This window comes from Haliaeetus albicilla, chromosome 1 (genome assembly GCF_947461875.1).
Source record: "Haliaeetus albicilla chromosome 1, bHalAlb1.1, whole genome shotgun sequence".
NCBI lineage: Eukaryota > Metazoa > Chordata > Aves > Accipitriformes > Accipitridae > Haliaeetus > Haliaeetus albicilla.
Window position 1 is genome coordinate 14,714,793 of NC_091483.1, and position 22,769 is coordinate 14,737,561.

The following is a 22,769-nucleotide window of genomic DNA, read 5'->3' on the forward strand; positions in this document are numbered from 1 at the left end:
AACACCAGTTACCTGAGAAGACATTCTGTATTTTGGCAAGACCAATAAACTTATTTTCATAGACAGTGTAGAAAGTATCAGCACCCAAATGCTCTCTCCAAAGAAAAGGGGGGGGGGGGGGAATATCTGTCCAAATAAGGATGTATGACATAAAACACACGGAGCGGACAGCAAACACATTTTCAGGAAGCTGAGCAAAAGGGGAAGAACACATACCAGATGTTACTGCATGGAGACAGTTGGACCTGATTGGCTGGAAGAGCAAAGTGTTTTTTTAAAATTTTTTTTATATATATCTCTGTATCTACCTTTAATGAGCATATACTAGCTCCTTGGGATTTTGTCCATGAATCAGAACACAAGGCCTTTGAAATTCACAGCATGTAATAACATTATTTTAGGAGTCAACACTTTGGAGATCTGTCTTCTCTCTATGAGAGGCTGGGTGATGTTTTGGGAACTCTTGCTCAGCTGTGTTAGCGGGGAGCTGCCAACCCTCTCTGTGATAGAAGGAACACGCTTCTGCCAAGTATGGCACAAGAAAACCTAGTATTTTTGCTTTCAGTATACTTTCCTCTTTCTCCTTACTCTTACAGGTCACGCTCATCCCATTCCTGCCCTGGGATGAGCAGGGAAACTCCTTCTGTGGCCTAGATACTGCGTTGTTATTTTCTCTTCCCATGACTAGTCTTTCCTGTTTCCTATTGGAAACTCAGTTAAAATATGATCAGAAAGATTACCTGAACAGTCAATGGAGTCATCACACTAAGGTCTCCTGAACCGACCACTATGCTCTCGTATCAGCTAATCCCCATATTCAAGGTCCTTCACAGTTTATCTGCACATTTGCTCTTAATCACTACAAAGTATTTTCTTCCATCTTTGCCTGACCCCATTCTTCAGTCCCACACTCTCCCCTTCTTTGACTGCAAGACAAGAACCACCCTACTTCCTTCACAACAGGGCATCCAGCCTCTTAAACCTTTGCAAAGCTGCTTTTCTTTTCCCCCTCCAAGCTTTCCCGCTGTCTGGAAGGGTAGAGCACCAGTGGGCTGCCGCTGCACACCCTCCTTATCGTTCACCACCGGCCATCCTCTGTGCCCAAATACTGCACCAGATGCACCTCTGGTCAGGACAGCACGTTCTTCTGAAGCCCACAGTAAGTTTCAGAAAAGAATCTGAATGCATTTGATTCAATGTACAGCCTGTTAGAAGTGATTATTATTTAGAACATGCAAAATTATTCATGTATTTGATTGAAAATCAGAAAATGAGATCTCCTATAAAAAGGGAAAAGATTAAAAAATACTGAAGCACGGGGCTGTAACTACGTGACAGTTTTGATTTTCAAGTACCTTAGCTACCTTTGGTAATATATTAAATAGTCAAAGACCTTTAATTCTGAAAGAATTTAGCTACTTTTTTTGCCATTTCCTACACCACTCTAAGAATCCTAAGAAACATAAATTAAGTTTTCCATTTCGTGTTAAACAAAAAGCCTAATTCAACTCTTCACCAAATTCACTCACAATAAAGTCCTAATCTTAGGCCCAGACTGAACTAAAATCACTAGTATCGTGCAGTCCCAAGCACTGCTACAAACACTTCATGTGCAGATATTATTCTCTGACCATTTCTATTATTCTTCCATTTAATTTCTCTGCATGCAGACCGAGTTTCTGACTTAGCTGAAGTATAGTTCCATGTACCAGCAGCATGACAGAGCCAAGAAGCGGAAGACCAGCTCCCCTGCCCTAGCTCACCCTCCTGCCACCTATCCTGAGTCAGCTCTGCTATTCCTTTGATTGGCCAGGGAGTAGACTTAATTTTAAAAAATGTCTGCAAACTACCTTGAAAACAGTTTTTTTGCTAGGCTAGCAGCTGAACAGGCTGGCTCAGTCACAAGGTGAGTACTGCAGCCAACTTCAGGAAAGAAGCATACAGAAAGACAGAAAGGAAGGGAAGGGACCCCCCCCTCCCCCTTGCATTTAACATCTGCAAGCTGTCCCTGTGGTACCATGATGTTACACGTTTAAAACATCAGGTGTGGCATGGGGACTACTTTTCTACTTGGTTTTCCTAAGCAGCTGCTAAACAGCCAGGACTCCTTGGTGTTACTGCAAAACAAACAGCATTAAGTGATAAAGTTAAAAATAATCATGCTTTGTCATGTTAACGGTGTGTAAGGGATATTGCAAGGATTCTTCCGGTAGCCAAAGTGAGAAGTGTGGAGAGACATAGACCCTTTGAGCAGTGAGCAAACATCTTTAATCACACTGCCAGACCTTTAAAAATCTGAAGGGATAGCAGGTATGTGACAAAAGGAGAGTTAAATGCTGTATGTACTAGCATGTGTTATATGCTATATGGCCTATTGGCAGGCAGTCATAAGAAAGAGGCTTTTACATCCAAGAAGTATAATCACACAATTTAATCATGTGCATCTCAGTTTCCATGGGCTATACTGGTGACTGCTATTGTGACTGAACTTGCTTATTTATACTTTAAAAACCCGTGTCAGCAGTGTGCTCTGCTTCCTGCAAGCCTGAAAGGAGAAGGAAATTACAGCGTGACTCAGACACATAATGTGCTGGATTGAATGGGTGAGAGTGTAATGGTAAGAGAAACTTCTGTTCTGTTCTTAAGGAACATAACGAAGAAACTTCCTTTCACGGGGTGATTTAGAGATGTACCGGCCACACAAATCCCTCAGAGCAGTCGCACCAGAGAGGTATCGCAATACGCCCAAGCACGATACAATATTAAACCAGAAGACTCAATGAAAGCTGGTGGTTTCCAAAACCTTTTTCTCTGGTCTGATCATGCTGCAGAGCTGTGTCCTCCTCTTGGGGGACTCTGTGGCAGAAGCAGCCGCCCAAAGCCACCCGAGATCACTCCTCCTCAGGACTGCAGACCCCTGTTGAGCCCACCTGGAGAGCAGCTCTGCTTTGCCCTGCTGCTTCGCACCCTGCTTCTGGCCGGGAGGAATGAGAAAAGGGATGCTCAACCCACAGGCACCCTCCTTCCCGCTGTGGCAACCGAAAAGCCCATCCCAGTGGTGGTGGCTGAGGCTCAGCAGGGTCTGCCGGCACGCAGCAGGGCCTGGGAGAAATTGCAACCCATCGCTATGATCTCTGCCTAACACCTTCAGCACTGCCGGATTCTGCAAAGGCAGCCAGGACCGCGGGCGGCCCTCCTGGGAAGTGGGAATACCACCTCTGGCGCTCAGGGGAACGCAAGAAGGGGCATTCGGTGCTTGGAAGTGCAACCCACCAAGGGCACACAATGAGACTAGGACGTGAAAGTGCACCTGCAGAGCAAGGCCTTGCTAGGCTGTTGCAGGAGACCTCAGATTACTGCAGGTTTTCTTCAAGGATCTTAGAAGTTTCTCACTCCTACTTCAGCTCACGTACAAGGTGGCTACTAGCCAGCGAAAATCTGCACGGGGCAATTAATTCTGAGAACTTGACGTGGAACGTAGGCTGCTGTGACAAGTAGAAAAAAAAAACATTTCTGCCTAATCACTACGAACTGCTTCCTCAATTACAAGTATGCACACAGCTGTAACAGGAAACAACAGCTTGCTTTAAAGACAACTCCTGTTAATTTTTGAATGAGCAGGTTGAAAAAGCTCATCTCAGCCTGGCTGAGTTTGCCTGTCATGGCAGCATGCGCATGATTTTCAAACCTGTCTCTTTAAATACCTTTTACTGCATAAGCTCTCAAAAAACCTAGGTCACTAGCAAAGCACAGTCCTGAGGAATCATATACTGAACTTTCAAGAGCAGTTACAACGAACATACTTGTGCAAAGATGTCACAAAAATGCCTGTGTATATATTAGAGGATTTAATGAGAAAACACACAAGGAGGTGGCTGAAAACCTCAACAGTGGTAGAATTGCTTGAATAAAGTGCATGTGGATCTTCTCTCCCCCTCTCTCACACACGGTCCTGCCTTCCTTTCCAATGCTGCTAACACTGGGCTCCACTGAGATCTCCAGGACATTTCCAGGGTAAAGGGGCAAGCCATTAGCCCAGCACTTCCCGGGCTTTTGAATTTTGTGCATGTCACTAGGAAACCCTTCCTCACCGTGCATGTTGGTGATGGTGATGCTTGGCTGAAATTTAATTCCACTAGAAATGTCCATAATAAAAATTTCACCCAGGCATGTCTTCTTATTAGGTATGAAAAAAATGCACACAGTAAGGAAGCCAAAAGAGAGAAATCCCACAGTGGTGGTAGAGGAACCCATGTATTGGATATGTCATTTCTACTGCTGTCACGAGAAAAACACAACTTCTAACAGCCTAACTTTTACCTTAAGGGGAAAACAGTCTTCCTTTTTGTTCAGTATAAGGAAACAACATGCCTGAGAACCAGCCTGGCTCTGTTGCAGCAACAGCTCCAACGCCTGAAGCAGGGCACAGCTGTGGGACCACCATGCCTGCCAAGTCTGGGCAGATTAGTATGGCATTCAGCGGTCATCCATCCACACAGCTTCAGCATCCTCTGTGCTACCCAAGGGCTGCCCGCAAACAACAGACATGTGCAGAGGCCGTAACATTGTGTGTCACGCTGTTCCCCCCCCCCTTCCGACACCTTGCAGCGAAATCAGTGTCTTGCCTCCCACCAGCCACATGTGGACTTGCAGGATTTGACCATTTCTCATCTCCTGTCACATGCTCACGCTCCTACAGGACTGTCAGGTACATGCCCCCGAAAAACTTGGAGACATTTGACCAAAGTACACTGCTTAGGTTAAAGCTCAATTGTCACAAGTCCTTAAAAACAGAGAATATGTGACAGAAACAGCACAACAACCCAGAGAAAATATGTTCTTGAACCTTACAGGGCTGTCTAACCTGATTTGAACTGGACAGCTTAATTATATATTTTGTCATAGGCCATAGCTTATCTGCTTACTGGAGTTCTAAAGAGAAAGACTGATTCAAGTGCAATTCAGCTGTAGAAAAATATCTTGTAACAGACACACCACAAAAACCCCCAGAATCATGGAGCCTCAGCTGTACAGTGTCTCAGTGACCGTGTAAGAAATCCCGTTTAAAAGCAAAGCACATGCTTTTCAGTCTCACAGACTCCACCAGGTACTGGAAGATGTAGTCATTCTTGATGGTGTGGCATCAGCAACAGTACAATATTCTGCAGACAGGTCTGATGCATGTATTGGAACAAAGTAAGAACCTGAACAGATGACTACAGCCATACCCTATAGCTATACTACTTCTGCTATGCTTAGGTGGGCACATAGGTAAACAGACATTTTTCTGAATACATGGAGGGGACGGTTCAGTTGATTAGCCAGGCATTTTTTATGTCTACATGAAACATTTAAGAATTAATAGAATGATCAATTAAAATAAGAAGATCCAGTTTTCCATGCAGAAGAAACAATTTCAGCCATTTATATGTGCATTAGCAATGAAGAAAAATAACGTGACAAGCTGAAGTGTCACCCCTTAATTTCATTAGAATTGCAGTAGTTTTTAAAAATAAATTCTAGATGCTTTCAAAGTAACATATTCTACTAATTTGAATCTCCTTCTTACGGACTCACAGCATTCATACACTTCTTTTTCGAGGCCTCTAGGATAATTTAAAAATTCTGCGAGGAAGCTTTCTCTAATATCCAGTTTTGCAGAATCTTTACATAAGGAAATTTTACCCTAATTGAAAACGGTGTACACTTCATTTCTAGTGCCCTGTGTTCAGATGCAGTCTTGGTACTTGTGTCTGATCCTCTCTCATACACACACAGAAGGGACAGCCCTGACCTTCACTGAGCACTGGCAAACACTTAAGATGAGTCACTATCAACTGGTGGAGCTACCATAAATGTCTCCTTTAAAATAAGTAACCTGAAATGCTTCACTGTTTACAGATTTTTCATCTTCTCTGGAGTTTAAGTGATGACATTGTTTTAAAACAATAGCAAGAAAGGGTGGATAGTGCAGAAACCACGCTTCAAAATAGCTGCAGTAGAACAATTTCTTTAACACATGGAGTATTTCTCTTTACTTAAAGAGGGAGCCTTAGGAGACTTGCACTGGAAGGGATGTCCTGGGTAGTTGAGTCTACTCTCCACTATTGTAGTGGCTGCACAATATAATCCCTTTCAGATTTGCTAGCAATTAGCATCATTCACCGTACAAGCTCCCCAGTTACTTGGTTCATCTCTTTGCCAGTGCAGAACCGCAGCCGGATGTCAGTTAAAAGCTGTAATACCTGGTTTTCAAAAGAACCCTTCATGCAACACCAACCCACAGAGATTTAGATTTTTCTTTACCATCCTACGATGACAGATGAGTTCAGCTGCTAACACTCCTTTCTCTTAAACCTCACAAGCCTATCAAACCTTGCAACATGTTTTACATTCCAGTGTAATTAGCCGCTTTTGAACAGGAATTATTCCAGCTCTGATCTTCCCTGCAGCCTACTCAATGGTTTCACTATCAGGAACATTTTCTACCTACGGTTGTGGCCGGTTCTCTGATTGAGAAGTGAATCTGACCATGGCCAGAAACAGAAATCTCCCTATCAAAATGTGAACTTTTGTACTTAAGACTTCCTAAAACGAGAGCTTCCCACGGTTCGGATGGTCTATGTACCAGGAAGGTCCTTGAGTGCCATTAGGCAGTTGTAAACAGAACGTACCTTGTGCCAGGCTGTGGGTTGGCATTCTGACTTAAACTGCTGCTGACATTTATGGATTGGCAGGTGGGATATGACATTGTCAGTGCCGGTATAGTCTATAAATCTCGTATAACTGTGACTGAGTACTAGCAGGAAGAGTAAAATAGATCTATGCAGCCAGAAGCAGCTCACAGTTTCCAGCAGGAACATTTCCCGGGACTTCCTGCAAACTTAGGCAAAAAACCTGATTTAATCTGTCTATGCGTAGTTGTTTTTATGAGAAACGTGGCTCTTTTCATTAGTTTAGAAATCAGACACCCCCCCCCCCCCAACAGGAACTGTATCAAAACCTTTTCTTTTTGGAAAAGTAAAACTTAAATGTCCTTTGGATCTCCTTTAAGGTTGCTTTCACAGTTTGCTTAAAGGATTTAGCAATATTTTTGATGTAACCAAAAGCATTCTATAGGAAAGAAAAAGAAGCACATTTAAAACTCATCACAAACACATGAAATGAGGATTAAAATATGACTAGGAGGTATACAGAACCACTGTATATTTGGAACAGAAATGTCCAAAATGTTACTGTTCCCTGCAGCAGGCCTAGTGCACAAGATAAAATTCTAACAAGCTAGGCTGTATATATTAATGCACATTCACAGAGAAACACATGAGTACAGAATAACAATCGAGAAAAGCATTCATAAAGAAAAAGGTCAACAGTTTATCCCTTGTTATGTTCATTTAAGAAATTTTAAATCAGTTGATGCCAATCTCCTTTTAACTGGAACATTTCTTTGACATTGCTGCAATAGCTCAACATTTTTGTTTTTTTCCCATTAAAAAATAAATCTTTGATCTGCCAGGCCAGGCCTGCTACATTGAAATCTTGTCTGAAGATACATTTATAAAAATGGCTTATGTAAAGAAGAAAAAAAAAAATCAGCCTTTACAAAAACTGAAACCAAACAAGCATTGTGAGTTAAAGTTTTTAAATTAATTTGATGTGAGTCTCCCTCTGATCCCGTCTCCTTCCTGTCTCCCTTTCTGCCCAAAATGAACCTTTATGAAAAAGAACATAACACAGTTTTACTCGACCTGACTCCTTGACCTGAGATGTGAAACCAACAGTTTTGTCTTACTAGCCTGAAGCAGGAGTGCAAGCACGCTCGCTCTTTATTTAACTATCTCCTTTTGCTTTCCTTACTCATGGTTCACACCAGCAACATCACAAAAAAGTGAGCTCCATTTACTTGCTTATGAAATGCTCCATGTGACAATTAAAACCCAGAGAGGGGCAACCAGGACAATAAGCAGCAAGGCTAACACTGAAGAGGGAACTCGATCTCACCTAAAGGCCACTAAAGGTGTCTAAAGGGCACCTCAGTCCTAGCACCCAGGATAATTTCTCAGTGGCCAAGTGCCCTTGAAGGCCTGGGTCTGGCTGGTAGGAAACCCTGTAGGGACAACAATAGAAACTGGTCTTAGGCTATATAAATGTAGGGCCGCTTAGCATTTCCTTTCAAATAAGCTTGCGGTCACAACCTAGTTTCAAGTGAACAACTTCTGGCATCAGAAAATCCTCTCCAAGCCACTGCTTTTACCAGGGACTCTTGCTGAAATGCTCATGAGAACATGAGAAAGGCCAAGACCAAGACATCCGTTTTCAGAGTTTCTTCTGGGACCAGTGGAGGGGAAAGGTCAATGTAAATTTCAACAAATTGCAGCTGGAATTATACAAGAAAATATGTTCATTAGGTCACTTGGACACCACCACTACCATCAAGACCTCCCTAACGCTCTACAAGTGAAACTCAAATCGGAACAGAGTAATTTTAAAATACCGCTTCTCTGCATTAAAACGTTTTGTCTCTGTTTCAATCTTTTTGGTGAATATATACTTCCCTTCCACCTTCTTTTCAGTTCTGAGCATTCACACTCTTCAGAGAGGCAGAAGAAAAAGGTATTACCCTATGCACCAATACATACCTGGAAAAGTAAAAATAACAAAAGGTCTCTGAAAACCTGGAAACCAACCATATAACTTCAAAAAATGTAAATGCCTTTGCCCTGGTTCATTATTATTTCCCTTGGGAACACTACTGTAAAGTTGGAGTCAAAATTTTGTGACATTAAGTTCAGTTTTAACCCCTTCTTGCCTTTCCTTTTCCATTCCAGTTCTTCACTTCCAACTCCTCTCATTGAAAAGTGGTAGTTTGCAGAAGGTTCCCAGGCAGTTCCAGAAGAATATTTAGACCTCAGGAGCTTTCAGAAAAAATTAAAGATTAAAATATTGTTACATTATTTATCTAGTCTGGAAAGAGGGCTTTTAGAAACTGAATATAAATTTACAGTAAATTTTCAATTTTTACAAGGGAAGTGGACTTGCATCTTTTACTCATAATCAGCCAAAACCTGAAGGATTAATTTAAAGAAAAAGAGAGACAGAAGGAATGAATTACTGCAAACAAACGTAATTGTTTCCACCCTGTGGAATATGCAGCCATTATGGTAGTTTAACAAGGCACTTTTGAGGGTGAACAACTGAAAATATAATCTTTCCATCATCACTTTTCTTCAAAACTGTTTCCTTTGAAGTGTATCTTCAGGCTGCAGGTTACTCAGCAGCTGGGAGCACATGTTACATCTCCCAGAGCAGGTTGGTAGAGGGTCATTTTTCTAAAATCTCCTACTTTGAGACTGTTTTGGTCTTACAGACTGATAGCTTTTCAGGCACAGAAAGACAATTTGCTGGTGCCACTACCTTTTCAAAAAGCAATTATAAAAAAGTAATACAGTTTAGCAAGATCTCAGTTGAATTCAATATCCCATGCACACGGGGGCAAAATCTGGGCAATACATGACATACCACATTTGATGGCTGTCTTCCAAAGAAACATTAGCAGCTGAAAACATTGCGTTATTTAACTACTTGCATAAGGAACTGGCAGATTTTAAACCTCCTTTGTGTGATTTTTTTTCTTTTTCTCCCCACTGAGATGCTATGATTTAATAAAGCTATTTTAGCTAAGTGCTTTTCATATTCTGACTTCCCCAGTGGTATCTTGTTCCATACATTTTCTATGCATTTTTCCTGTAGGAGTATGGTTTTCATTGTCTTACAGCACTATGCTAAGGCTATACAGTGGCAAATAGAGCAGAAATTCACCACAGAGATCTCCAGGTAAGTTGTTTTGCACATTAATATGTGTATTAACATACGGTTTAATTATTGCCACAACAGAGCGTATGTTCTTTCCTACTCTCTGAGTGCCTCAGATAATGTTAACATGAGTTAAAATGAAAAGAACAGTCAGTGGTATTGGCACTTGCAAAAGATAGTCACAATAAAAGGCCAAGCTGGGTGGATATTCCATCGTAGATCTCCTGGGCGCTTTGGAAGCCCAGATATTCATTAATGCAAGTCTGATGCTACTGTGCACTGTGCTGAGTACAGCCTGAGTACATTCCTCAGGATATCAGCCTTGTCACTGGACTGGCAAAGATGGCATCTAGTTGGGCTAGAATATAACCATGTGGGTCCTATTTTCAGCATCCCTAAATGTGAAGGCTTACTCACCTCTCCCGTCCCCCACAGGCTCTGAGGCAGGAGGAAATCCCCTCCTAACACTCATGCCAGTAGTTGGATATTTCGTCTCAGATGTTGGGCTTGACCTGTTACCTACTTTTCTTCTGATCATTCATGTTTTCTATAAACACTCATAAGACAGTTTCTCCACCCAGCCTATCAGTTTCAAAGCATCAGTTTCAGGCACTATCTTCACTTAAAATTGCCCACATCCAGAACAATAAAGATGTGAGTCCAATTACTAAAGATTTAGTGTGAATTCTCACTTCTGGATGAAGTGACCTGGTTACTGTGGTAACCCTAAAGGATCCTTGAAGCACCCTAGTTTCTGCTGGAGTTGGAGGTAAGTAACAAAAGAAAGAGCTGTTTCAAAAACACAGTAGGACTTGGCTGGTATTTTATAAGCAAATACCTTTTTTTTTTGGTCCAGGCTGAAATAGTAAGTACTAGTAACTATATGTGGAAATCTAAGCTGTTGCCCCTACAAGAATCTGGAGAAAACTTAAAGCAGAGCAGTTTTGGATGCTTCGTGCAGGCCAAACGTCTCCTGCAAGACTATTTATCTATCATACAAAAAGCATTACACAGGTACAGGCACACACTCCTCTTTCACTTAATCTGCTTCTAAATGCAACTCTCTCATGCTTTTTGAGAAATCAAAACTGCTGGTTACAACACAAGAAATACAGGTGTAAGCATGCACATGATCCTTTAAATGCTTGTGAGAAACCAGATGGCTTCCATGTGCAAATGATTCTCTTGCATGTTCACAGACTCAAAGCCTAGATGAATAAGGAGAAAAACGTATATACTAGTGACTGGAAATGGTACATCAGTAGAGCTTTTGCCTGGCTTACTTCTTTCATTTGAGTTACCTTCAAAGTGGTCATGACGCTATAGGAGCACTAAGGCAAATGTACACCCCATTACGAAGCAAAGCAACCAGAACAAAATACATGCAAGCAGAATCAAGGGTGACTGCTGCAGAAATGACACTACTTTCTATGACTGCCTCCTGTGCCTCAGCCTCGTGTTTTTACTCTCCCATAGGCACAGCTGCCTTTTCACTGTCTTTTCCCACCAAATCGAATAGATTTGTTTGCTTGCTATAATCTGCTCTTACCTGGGAATTTTTCAGAAGTAGGTCCATCAGTTACTGTCTGTGTACAGCAGAGCCTGACCCTGGCAAGGATCTCTGGTGTCTGCGCAGTACAGGAGAGCATTACTTTTGCATTGCTTCTCTGAAATAATGGCAGCAACCAGCAGCGCTGACCCTGGAATCCTGCTTTTCCTCTGCCTGCCTGGCTAGAAAGCAGTTGCTCAGTCTTAATTTTTACTGTCAGGTGCTGTTCCAAGCTGGATCCTTGTGTCCCCCATTTGTCTTTGTTCCTGAATTGCTCAGAAAAAAGATTCAGAATCGCAGTAGCACATTGTATCTTAAACAGCACTTCCTGATGATTTCAGTGGAGGCTTTTGTGTAAAAACTGATGAGAATAAAAACTCCACAGACACTAGAGTTGCGAGAATGAGTCCTAAATAATCAAGCAGATTGTACGCAAGATGCTGAACATCTCTTGCAAGGCAAGGCTTTCATTCTCAAGTATAAATCAAAGAGATCAGCTAGTATTAAGTCATCTGGTCTTTCTGCAGTTCAGATTTGTATTTTAATCTACACTGTTTGTCCATTTTGCTTTAAAAGCGTTGCTGTTCAATGTCTTATCTAGCTGTCTGCTTAAGATGGTGAAGAATAAAGATATCAGCTATGTTATCACTGATCCCAGTCCTCAGATCCCCTTTTCCCCTGCACGCATGCAATGTACATTCAGAGCAATTGGGTATGATACATCTAAGCACATGCTTGTGCACCATTGCAGTTTTTACAATGACACTTTTCCTTACTGAGTTTCATCATCATAGACAATAAATCCCTTATGTGTCTCATATTCACTGACCATTAATAAAATGCCTGTATACTCAGATATGAGCATTCAAACGAGATTTGAAACATCATGCTTACTTTGCCTATTTGTTTATCCTGATTTTGGGGCAAAACAGACAGCTGTGTAGGGTCTAGTTGTGCTTGAGATAGTGTGCTTGCTTTTGGCAATAGTGTTGTGAAAGCTGGCTTATATGTCCCTCTCTTCTCTTGTGCTCCACATTTCTTTCCTCCTGTTGTACTGGCACAATTACTTCTGGATCAGGGAACTGATCCAAATGAAAAAAAAAAAAAGATCAGGAAGAAATTGGTTAGCTTCTGGATTGGCCTCACAAGGTAGCTGCACACCAGAAGGGCAACCCAGAGGCAGGAACAAGCAATCTGGGACAGAGAGAGGCAAGCTGGTTAACTGCCACAGCATTTATATGTAGAGACAGACTTACGAATGGAGCTTCCACTACTAGAAGGAGAATATTTTCTTCTAAATCTCTCCTGAGAATCAATTATTAAGCAAGTTACTTAAGATCTGCAGCCTTTCTGGCACCCTAGGTTAGGCCAGACTAACATAGACACAGCTCTGTGTGTTTGCAGGGAAGAAGGGAGATTCGGGAACCGATGGTTTCATCCTTGCTCTGTACACAATGTCAATGTACATAGCAGATGTGAAACAGAAAACAAACAAACAAAAATTTAGACTTTAAATTTGCTCCTTGTTTCACAGCATTTTTGTACATCCCTTTTTGCAATTTGCTGTATAGAAACACTTTGTTTGTATCTCACAACTTAACATATGGAAAGGAAGAGCAGTTTTATAACAGGAGAGCTTCACTGTCCATTCACGGAGCCTGGCAGGCGTCTTGTGGGTGTATGTAATAATCCAGAGCACATTTTTAGTGCCAGTTAGGTTTCACTTGGTGGCTCTTGCAAACCACTGCTGGCCTTTCAAACCACCAATGCTATGCTGACACTGGTGTGAGTCTCAAAATGAATCTAGGACCTCAGCTCACTGGAATTTTCAGTCCATGATAACTATTTAGTGCAACATCCGCACAGGCTTTTAATAGAGCCACCAGGACTTATGTCATACTCCAGGCACATGGGACCCAATCTGCTCAATCTTTAACTAGGTCCCATCAGTATTCTGTCTCCAGGACAGTGTTAGGTGCTAATGCAAGTGTTAATAACTTTCCGTATTAACTACTGTCTAGGGAGTTTTTCCCACCTTTTCCTCCCCCTTTACATTCTGTCTAAAAAACCCCCCATTAATAGCAAGGAGGAACACTCAAGTGGTTGCGAGACAACAGAGGATCAGATTCTTATTGTGCACTTTCATCCACTTGCAAAGGCTGATTATTCTTCACAAAGACATTTTAGACATACACAGATCAAAATAATTACTTGAGAAGTTATATTAATAGATTTAATGAAGAGCTATCAAGGAGACTTGAAAGTGTCCTAACAGTCACGATGAGCTATATGTTGGCAGGGTTTTAGGGAAAGAACAAAATGAGAGACAGAAAAGGAACTGCTGGTATTCTCTAGACTGCCCACTCTGCTGTACAGCCCGCCAAACTCAGTGGACTTTGCAGGTGATATGACAACTTGGGGGAGAGTTTGTGTTTTTCCATACTAAAACTCCTGCCCATGTTTGCAGTAGAATTATTTATGGATCTTCCTCCAACTACAGAGACAGTGCTGGTGGGATTTCTGAGGCCTTAACGCAGTGTGATGAGACATCCCGCTGAAGAGAATATAAAAGCTTGTCTAAATTGAAAAAACAGAGGTATTTACCAAGAGAAGGCAAAGACTCAGGCAGCCCATGTTATCTACTGCAGAAATTAGCAAGGGCCACAAAGGTTGAGGGAGATGAATGACCATGAATGATATAACTTTTTCCCCTGCAAGCATCACCATACAAGCTTTAAAACATCTAGATGCTACTTTCCCAGCAAACTACCTTTTTTAACCATATCATTCAATCCCAGCTGAGCCTGACCCAAAGAATATTGCAATGTCCTTCTCAAATCCCATCCCTTCCACTCCTCCAAAGCTGGTGTAGCCCAGAGCTTCTTCAAGTTCAGATCTTAGCCAAGCCGAGCTCACACTCACATCATCTGCAGAGCAGGAAATTCCACCTGCACTGAAATTTCTGAAGATGTTAGCATTTTGCATAACTCACTACTAAAAATTAGGCAACACAGATTGCTATGATGCGTTATTGTGGTAAAAGATCCTTAGCTTATCTTCTTTCATACCCTCTGGAGAGCTGAAAAGTAATAGGGTCAAAGCAGGAAATTCAGCTGAGATGAACTCTTATGTATTATTTCACACAACTTTTTCACCCTCTCCCTCCCCCCCTTTTTTTTTCCAATGCCAGTTTTTCAATTTTTCCATCCGTCCATTTTCAGCAAGTCATTACAGAAATATCACATTACAAGATACTATCCCAGGATACTGCACAAAATCCCACCACAGAGAGCAGTCACTAAGAGTAAATACTGAACAGACTTCGGGCTGTAGATATGCCTAAGGGACTTGATGAAAGCTTGGAACTTGATAGAACCCAGCTGAGAGAAACTGCTGGTCCATTTTTAAGTGCTCAGTGCTACTACACAGGAGGTACTTGGTTTAGCAAGGAACTCTAGGGATGGGCCCCCAAATGAAGTCCCATCCACATGTTCATAATACACTACGTCGCCCAGGGTCCCATGGAAGACATTATCTATTCAGGAGCATGGGGAGAAAAAGGGAGGGAGGGAAGAGGAAATGTCTGCTGAGCATACACACAGAAATAAAAAGAAACGCACTGGCCGAGTTCCAGAAATGAAAATCTGGCCCCACTGAAGTAGGTGGGAGCTTTGCCACCAGATTTCAATGGAGACAGAATTTCACCCAATGTGAACAGTACTCTGGAAATATCCTCCCTCCAGACACACTGTGGGAGCTCTTCTGGCTCTGAATACTTACTGGAAACACAGAAAGGGAAATTAAACCCAAACCAAGACAACAATACCAGAATGATTAATCAACAAACAAAAAAGGATGCAACAACAATTAAGCAAAAAGTATTGCAGAAGTAGATGGAAAGACGGTGGCAAGTCCTGTACCTCCTGGACCACTGAATTTTGCCGGGAATAAGGAGGGATGCAAGGACTCACGGTGCTGAGTAGAGGGTGCCACGTCAAGGAGGCAGTCTGCACAGATTCCATAACAAGAGGAAGAAAAACAACTAGCACAGATTCAGCTTTGGAGTATGTTCCCGTCACTAATGCTATATAAAGAGGCCAGAACCTAGCAACTTCAGCAAAGATTCCTAGGAGCAATCAGCGTCATCGCTTACAAATTCCCAGGCAGGCTAGTTCACAGAAAGGGCACGCTCAGCAAGCTCTGCAGTTGTGTAACTATGAGGATTCTGGAAATGAGAAATACAATGCCTGAATACAATAAACAGACACAATGCCTATAAAGCCCATCTACATAACAGCTATGACCCAGTTATTTAGCCTACAGCTGCCCTCTGGTTTAGTTAGCATTTGATTTCATACCACAACTATACAGTGGTCCTGGATGTTCCCCTTTCACTAGCTTAGGAGTTCAGGCTGCCCAAGATGCTAAGTTCTACCTTTCAGAGTGCCTGAACACCCTAAATCCATACAAAGGCAACTGGAGGGACAAATTCCCACCACTGCTGGAACTCAGCCCCTAACTCCCAACCAAAGACCTCTTCTTTGCTGCAGCTCTGCTGCAAAAAGAGACTGAACGGCTCTGTTTCTGGGAGCTACTGCAAACTGCACCAGTTTGGATGTGGTGATGACAGCGTGCAAACTTGCACACCTACCACTGACTAATATTCAAGTATTGTATTCCACTTTGAGATGAGAAATGCAGATGAAGATTCATGTCTACATATCAACGATGGGTGAGTGACAACAGCTAACCAAGCATTAAACCAGAGTTCCCTGAGTGCCTGCGTGTGACAGGCACAGCGTAGGCAGGCACACACCAGGGTTTGGAAGCTCCCAAGGTCCTTTGAACTTTCCTCAGGACTCCTCTTTCCTCACAAAACAACCGGAAAGGTCTGTTTTTAGCAGTGGGTCTCCAGCCACCCCCGTGACGGTGTGAGGCTCAGGCCATCTGCCAGTTTCCCCTCCCTGCTCTCTTCTCCCTCTCTCAAATAACCAGGGAAAACCCCTTTTCGCAGCCCTTCCCCAGACCACATGGCCAGCCGCTTCAGGTGATGGAGATCTCCTGAAGCTCTGTGGTTTGCTGCCTCGTTACTCGTGTGCCTGGACAGACCACTGGTCTTGGTCCGAGTTCCTCGTCCATGGGCTCTGCTGTCAGCCCTTGGGATTGCCCCATGTTAGGGTCTGTTGCCCAATGATATTAAAGGTAAGGGGGAAAACAGAGGGCACCAAGGCAAAATAAAGCATCTCTGCAGGCCCAAAATAAAGCATCTCTGCAGGCCCTGCAGTCCTCTGCTGGCTCAGAGCAAGTCTTTCACCCAGTTACTTAGCTGGCAATTTGGAAAATTAAGAACAAATGTGTTTGGACTGACACTGATCCTTCTGCAGACTCTGGAAACAAAACCGGAGGGGAAGAGAGTGGCTGGAGAGTTACGGAGCTCTTGTGCTCCCTGGCTGCCTCAACACCATCGTTATCCCTGAGGACAAACCAGAAGAACCGCTTCTCGGCGTGCCAAGATCCCGGGATGAAAAGCACGGACTCCCCCCAGCGCGGGGCTTTGCCAGCTCTTCTCAGCATGTGCCATGCAGCTGTGGGCGTAAAGGGCACACCACGGCCCTCCTTCCCAAATTCCATAGCGGGCCTTGTAAAGAACAGCGGGACGGGGATAATTACCTGTCAGAGGAGCCACTCACCTCCGGAGCGTTACGAGGGTACGGCTGAGACCAGCGCCTAAGCCCAGCCTTTAGTTACACTGTCGTACCACTGCGAAGTAAAATCTTTCCCTCACGGTTTAAATTAGCCTCAAATGCATTTAAAAACAATTACTCGAAGGAACAAAATAACATCTCGTTTTGAACAGCTCTTGCCAGCACTCCGGGAGGCCTGAGCAGGCCGTACGCCGCCAGCTGACAGGCTGGTCATGGATGACAGCCGGGCCTGTAACTTCACTGCTCACCCCTTGCTGGATCCACAACTTAGACCGTAAAAGGACCAGAGCTGAAATCAGTACCTAATCCACAAAGGGAGAACTTAAAAATCCACTTCTGGGTCACTCATGCCTAGGGTCGCAAGTCCAGTGTTTCCAGAAGTTATTTTCACTGCCATGACACTGGCTGCAATATGAGGGAAAATGTGATTATCGAGTCTCTTCATGGAGTAAGGAGACCGATGTAAAATCATTTCAGCCTAGTCCCCTCATCACTTTCCTACCTTTTACACATCATATTATTACTTGCCTTTTTTTTCATGCCCAGGCCCATAGAAGTACCTAGAACTGGTTGAAAATGTGTAATTTTTTCCAGGACCTACGCTGACTGCATACACAAACCTATATTTTATCACATTCTTCTACCTCCCTTCAAGCATATCTGATGATTTTCTACAATAGTCTTGTCAATACTAATACACCAACAGGTATAAAAACAGATATGTATTTTCTACTGATCCGCTATTTTACCTAAAAATGAGAATTTTAGAGTAGTACAATCCTCACTCAAAACAGCTGACAACATTCTTTTTAAACTGTCAGAAGTAGATTTTCAACAAAGAACATCATTTTAGGAACAGAGACATGCAGACATTTTGAGAGTTACTGATTCAAATGGTGCCCCTTAAACAAGTGAAAACTAAACACATTGAAAACATCCAAAATTCTGCTTCTTTTTTATTACAAATTGGCAGTGCTATTTCACTATGCTCAGGTTTTCAAGTACAGGAACTCTGACCGTCAATCCCTCTGAAATGAGAAGTTCAAGTACAACTAAATAACCAGATGAGCTTCAGTTGATGTGAGAAGATAAAGGAAAGGCAAAACCAGAATTCAGCATTCTTTTTTTCTTGACCAAAGGCAGTAAAAACCATTGCTGCATTCACTATTTATTTTATGATACGCAAGTAAGAATAACTTCGACATAGTAACATGTAGCCCAGTGAGGAAAGACAGGCTAAAGGACGTGCACCAATCTGCTTCACGAAGAAGCCAAGTGATAGATGGCGGGTTACCATGGTGAACGGGATCACTTACTACAAACAACTTACTATAAACAAACATCTGAAGATGACCATAAGTTTATAATGTTTTTTTGTTGACTGAAATAGCCTGTTCTGTCCATGCAGGGGACTCCAGTTAGAGTTGGCTATTCAACACACTGATTTGCACACAGGCTGGAAGTGTTTGCAGTACAGCAGCATGACATGATATTTAAATTTACTTGCCCTGTAGATTTCTGCTGGGCTTAAAGTAAGGCCATTGCTCCAGTGAAAAAGCCCTCAAAGGCCATTTTTCCCCACACTAGAGACCAGTTTGTGATTTGGGTTTCTAAACATTTATTTCAGTGCAAATTCTGCCAGAAAGAGGAACTTACTGCTTGATGTGAAGTTACCCTCCCCAACCTGGGGAAAGGAATCTACGTCTTGGATGACTTGTAGTACTCCCACAGTCCGCACCGGGGGATCCAGGGCTACAGAGCTCTCGTTCACTGTTATATCGCTGGCTCCCGTTATCTGGTTGGTTGGTGGTCCTCCTATGGATGCTTCCAAGTCTGGAGGTATATCATCCATGCAATCTGCATTTGGCTAATGGGAAGAAAAAGAAGAAAACTGAGCTTTTACCTGATAAAAAGATCTAATTTACCTGTTCCCACTTCTTTAGGGTTTTTCACTTTCTTTCAGTACTGTAAATAGCAATATAGGATGAATTAGCACGCACAGTTTGTTTGTTTTCATGTACTTGAAACTTCTTAATACAATCTATTGCAAGAGACACCCAAAGTTTGCATTGGAAATACTCAGTATTAACCTGTGTCACCTACAATCTCTAAATATTCTTATTTATACTTTTTAAAGGGTTTGGGAGAGTGCACATTAAAAAAGTAACTCACTTATTGATATGATCTGCTCAGCATAGGCAGATTGCTGAGTCAGATTACAAATGTAAACAGAGACAGTAGCTGAAGGGGAATGATTATCATTTCCCTAAATATACATTTTATAGAGCTGTATCAGAGTTTTCAGGAATAGGAATTCAAGGGAACTGCCTGTGGGCGCATCTATGTGTGGGGTGCAAAAATAGAAGCTAAAGCTGTTTATAAGATAAGTTTTTTAACATCAAAAGATCTTTTCCTTTGCTAATGCTGTATTTCCTACAAAATAAAATTATGAGAAAAGAAACAAACAAGAAATAACGGGTATTTGAAGAGTTATTCGACCCATAGTCTTTCTTGCTTTCTGATTCAGAGACACCAAGGATGGAACCCAGTTCTGAGGAATTCAGACACTTCTCTCTTGCAGTTACATAGTGAACGCACCAACACCTCCGGAATAAACCAAGTTCTTCAAGTCAAGTGTCTGCCTTTCCATTGACCTTATAGGGAAGCAATGAGAGGGGGTTGCGGTGCCCACCTTTTGCACAGTATCCTTAGCACTGAGCGCCTGTTCACAAAGAGCACTGAGACTTCAAGTGGGCACTGGGCAGCAGAGAGCATCGTTTGTCCAGAGACACCACGTCCAAGATTAGTTTGTACCCTTGATTTCTCTGGGCCTGTTATAAGCCTGATGCTCCCCTTCATACAGCAGTGATTTCTATGAAGCTCCCCATAAACTTTGGTGACAAACACATGAGTAAAAAAGCTCTTTTTCCTCTAAGAGGAAACAGATTCTTGCACCATTTGCCCATAGAAGCAGGTCTAGTTCTCTCCAGGGCATGGAGAAAAATTGTTTGCATAGCTATTTCAAGAACTGGGTTTTGAAGTTTTAACATATTGTAACAAAATCAGGGCTAATTCAGAAAGGAGGATGCTGTGTGTCAGGGTGCAAAGCTTCCAAAATGACAGGGGGACATAGCAAGGTTGAGCTGCAATTACACAGATACCTTGTTAAGTTAGGAAACGTAAAGTTAAGTTGTTTCCATTTATCTTTATTGTCCAGGAGTCAGACAGCTACTCTGGATCCGTCACTTAGGTTTCCTCTACCTTCAACGGTTTGAGACAATTTCACTGTGTGATTCATCCCACCCTAAGGTAAGTGGTATGAATTGCCCCCTCTGCCTTCCCACTGCTCAGCACTAAGCAGAGATGGGGCTTAAGCTGCTAGACTGGAAATCCAACGTCTGGATGGCTAAACTCGGAGGAGATATACTCTGCTCTGTGGATCTGATTTTTGCCACACTTAGTTGTCTCACTTGCTAAGGCATTTTTGAAAATCTCACTACCTGCCTATCTCAACAGCAGGCACCTAGAAACTAAGCAAAATATGATACAGCAAAGGCTTAAACAGAGGGTAAGCTTTAAGCGCAGGAGTAATCCCTTTGAACTCAGGCATATAAAGTTACCATATGCTTACATTTTTTGCAGAACCAGGAACTTGCCATGTTTTCTCTTTTCCCGTGCATCCCCTGTCTGCGTGTTGCCACATCATAAATATTTTTTCACTATTGTGTTCCTATTGAAAAAGGCAGGCATTTTAAACAATCCTCAGGTGACTTGTATCCACAAACTGAAGTTTGGGATAAAAATGAGAATTGTCATTGTCTGGCTCCAGTCTAACCTACAAGCAGTGAGAGCTCCTCAGAACTGGGATAAAGGCACATTTAGCTATACCAGGTTTTAATGAAATGCACTGAACCTGTACTTTTCTAAGTAAAATACCAATCATTTACTGTAGGACTTGGATCTAAAATTATTCCTTAGATCTCTCACTCTTTCCCTCACCCTTAGCTGTTGTAACAAATGCTTTCAGAATTTCATTTTTAACTTAAATTTGGCTTTGATAGCAGTGTATCTTAAAGAAAAAAGCCTGTTTTTTCTTTTCTAGTCTAGGAAAAACTATTTCAAATTTTTTTCAGGGGATCAGTTGTCCATCCTTTGCTCTGATTCCAGTTATTCCTAGAATGGGGTTTTATCACTAACTTTTAAACCTTTAAAAATGGGGGATTATAACTGAAAGCCAACCCAAACATTAAAGATGCAAAAATAGCATTGCTCGATATAATTAATCCCTTTACTCCTGAATCATTTTAGTTGGAAATAATACGCCAAACTAAGCAGCATACTATAAAACTAATGATATGAAATACTGATCGAAAAAAATACATTATGGCTTCTGCTGTCAGAGTGACCCAGATACATTTGCTAAGTTTAATTATATCGGTTTCACTCATTCCCTGCATGTAAGTACTTTGAGGGCACAATTCCACCAGACTCAAGGGAAGGCTTTGTATTGACTTCTGAGGGCTTGGCTAAGGCTCTTAGTGAATAGCTTCAAGTCATCCAATCTGCTGCCAAAAATGCAGCTGTCTGCATATCCAGCAGATATTTGCAGAAAAGGGGGAGAAGCAGAGGGAAACTATTTTTTGCGATATGATCATCCCAATAGCAATGTAACTCTTTGAAAGTGAAAGGCACTTTTACTGATAATTCACTTCAAATATTACAGCCAAAAGAGGTATAGTCTGAGCTGAATTCACCAGCAAAGAGACAGTGGAAAAGGTTATGCCAACCATTTGCTGATAAATAGTTAGTTAATAATCCTCCGGAGCTGCAGAGAGCCACAGTGAAAAGCAGAGATGCTAGGGTGCTCGGCTACTGTGAAAATGAGTGCGGTCATTTTGGTGCCTCATGGCAGCCTGGGGAATCTGGTTTTAGGGCAGATAATATTTGAAGACTCTGTTACAAAGTAAATGGAGAGTTTAGATGTGAACTGAATTGAAACGTTTAGATATTTGGGTTTTAACCAATCAATTCCTGGAAAATTCTGGGTCTTCCTGCTAAATGAAGCACAATATATCCACAGTCACGCAAGCCAGCTCTTTAATAACAACCATAGGACAAACATGCAGCTGGCAGGAAAAAAACCCTTATTAGCCCTGCCTATGGTAAGATTTCCTCATTCATCCCATTGTAAAAGCCTGCGAAAAGACTTTGGCAAATTCGAGCTCGAGTCTCCCATCAGAGACTGCTGCCTGCCTGCGGCTGCTTTTCTGTGTGTGGAAATTTCAGCTAAGATGGCTCAGCAAGACTCAAGAATGTGTTTAGGGAATTGCATTTTGCTTTATCCACTCTACAGAAGTGTTTGCCACCTCTCACTGAGAAGCCCTAGAGCTTTACAGCTTCTTCCAGGGAAATGTCCTTTCCCACAACAGCCTACTGACATCTGGCTAAGTTAACGAGCCTGTGAAAACACCAGTTCACGCGTGCTGATAGAGACTGGTGGCTTATTCGGGACTGCCAACCACACTCTCCAAAGAGAACAGGGCTTTGCATGGTGCCTGCAAGCTCACGGTGGCATCAGAAAGCACCCCCCAGGACCGATGCCCACCCCAGGCAGCGAGAAGGGTGAGGACGCGCAGTTTCTGTGCGGGTGGAGAACAGGTCCTGCGAGCTGAGCAGGGAGCAGGGGCAGTGACACCAGGGCA

General features: G+C 42.4%; 1 protein-coding gene across 2 annotated transcripts in view; it reads right to left on the reverse strand.

Moving 5' to 3' along the window:
- RNF150 (ring finger protein 150) overlaps nucleotides 1–22,769 on the reverse strand; it is a 126,535-nt gene that overhangs the window by 14,770 nt on the left and 88,996 nt on the right. For both annotated transcript variants that reach the window (XR_011324077.1, XM_069779637.1), the window contains exon 6: nucleotides 18,724–18,934. Coding sequence is in view for 1 of the 2 variants with exons in the window: in XM_069779637.1 (XP_069635738.1) it covers nucleotides 18,724–18,934 (211 nt within the window). In the remaining variant the exon portion in view is untranslated. The remainder of the gene's footprint in view (nucleotides 1–18,723; nucleotides 18,935–22,769) is intronic.